The 999-nt window shown below is 46.8% G+C and overlaps 1 protein-coding gene across 1 annotated transcript; it reads right to left on the bottom strand.

The window, feature by feature from the left end:
- Positions 1-315: 315 nt before the first annotated feature.
- Positions 316-999, bottom strand: LOC121749202. The gene has a single exon (XM_042143790.1). It carries the CDS (start codon positions 997-999, stop codon positions 316-318), a length of 684 nt encoding a protein of 227 aa, XP_041999724.1.

The raw sequence follows: 999 nt of genomic DNA, 5'->3' as shown, positions 1-999 counted from the left end.
ATGAACGTGACTATTGATTCATCGATTATTTTTCTGTTTTCCCAATATTCACGTAGAAGTAGTATATTTTAAGAAAAATATAGTTCTGCATGGTGAAACTAAAATACGCAAAGAAAATAATTAGAAAATTAAATAGACATGAAGAAAAATAAGGCTTCAAAGTTCCGATATATACATGTAATTATATACGAATGATACAGTTTTATCATTCTATAACTATGTACCCCATCAGGAACTCAAAAAAGCTTAATAATTCTAGAAAATATTAACAAAAAAAGGGGAGAAAATTAGGCACAAAACAAGCGCGAATTGAATTCAAGCTTGAAACGAAACCATAGATGAGGCATCCCCTTCTTCTTCCCTCAACAGCCTCTGCTGCCGCGCGATGAACGCCTCCACCGTCTGCCGGAACTCTTCGCTGCTCATCTCCTCCTCCGCTCTCTTCCGGCACTTCTCGCTCAAGCTCCGCCTCAAGTCGCGGCGGCGCTCCTCCTCCCCCCGTACGCGCTCCAGATTCGCCGATCTAGTCCTGCTGATCGCCCCTCTCTCGGTGCGAGCTGATTTCTCCACCGATTTGCTCCAAATCTGCTGCTGGATCTGATTGCTGTTGTTACTCCGACATTTCTCCACCGATTTGCTCAAAATCGGCGGCTGGATCTGATTGCTGTTACTCCGGCATTTCTCGACGTACTCGTCGTAGAAATCGGTGCTCCTCTCGCCGGATAACCGCCGCGATATCAGGAAGAGCGCGATCACGATCGCGTTTCCGATCACGAACACGGATCCAGGGCTGATCAGCGCGACGACGGAGATTCCGCGGAGATACTCTCCGGAGAGCTTGAGAAAAACCGCGAATTGAGCGGAGAATCGCGTGACGACGATCAGAAAAACGAAGAGCTCCACGAATCGGAAAAGGCTCGTGATTCTCTGAATCCTGCGGTATTTCGCGACCGCGTTCGCTTTCTCCACTCTCACGTCTTCAAAATTGAATGCTTCCAT

This window comes from Salvia splendens, chromosome 9, assembly GCF_004379255.2.
Source record: "Salvia splendens isolate huo1 chromosome 9, SspV2, whole genome shotgun sequence".
NCBI lineage: Eukaryota > Viridiplantae > Streptophyta > Magnoliopsida > Lamiales > Lamiaceae > Salvia > Salvia splendens.
This window is presented reverse-complemented; position numbering and strand designations above follow the sequence as displayed.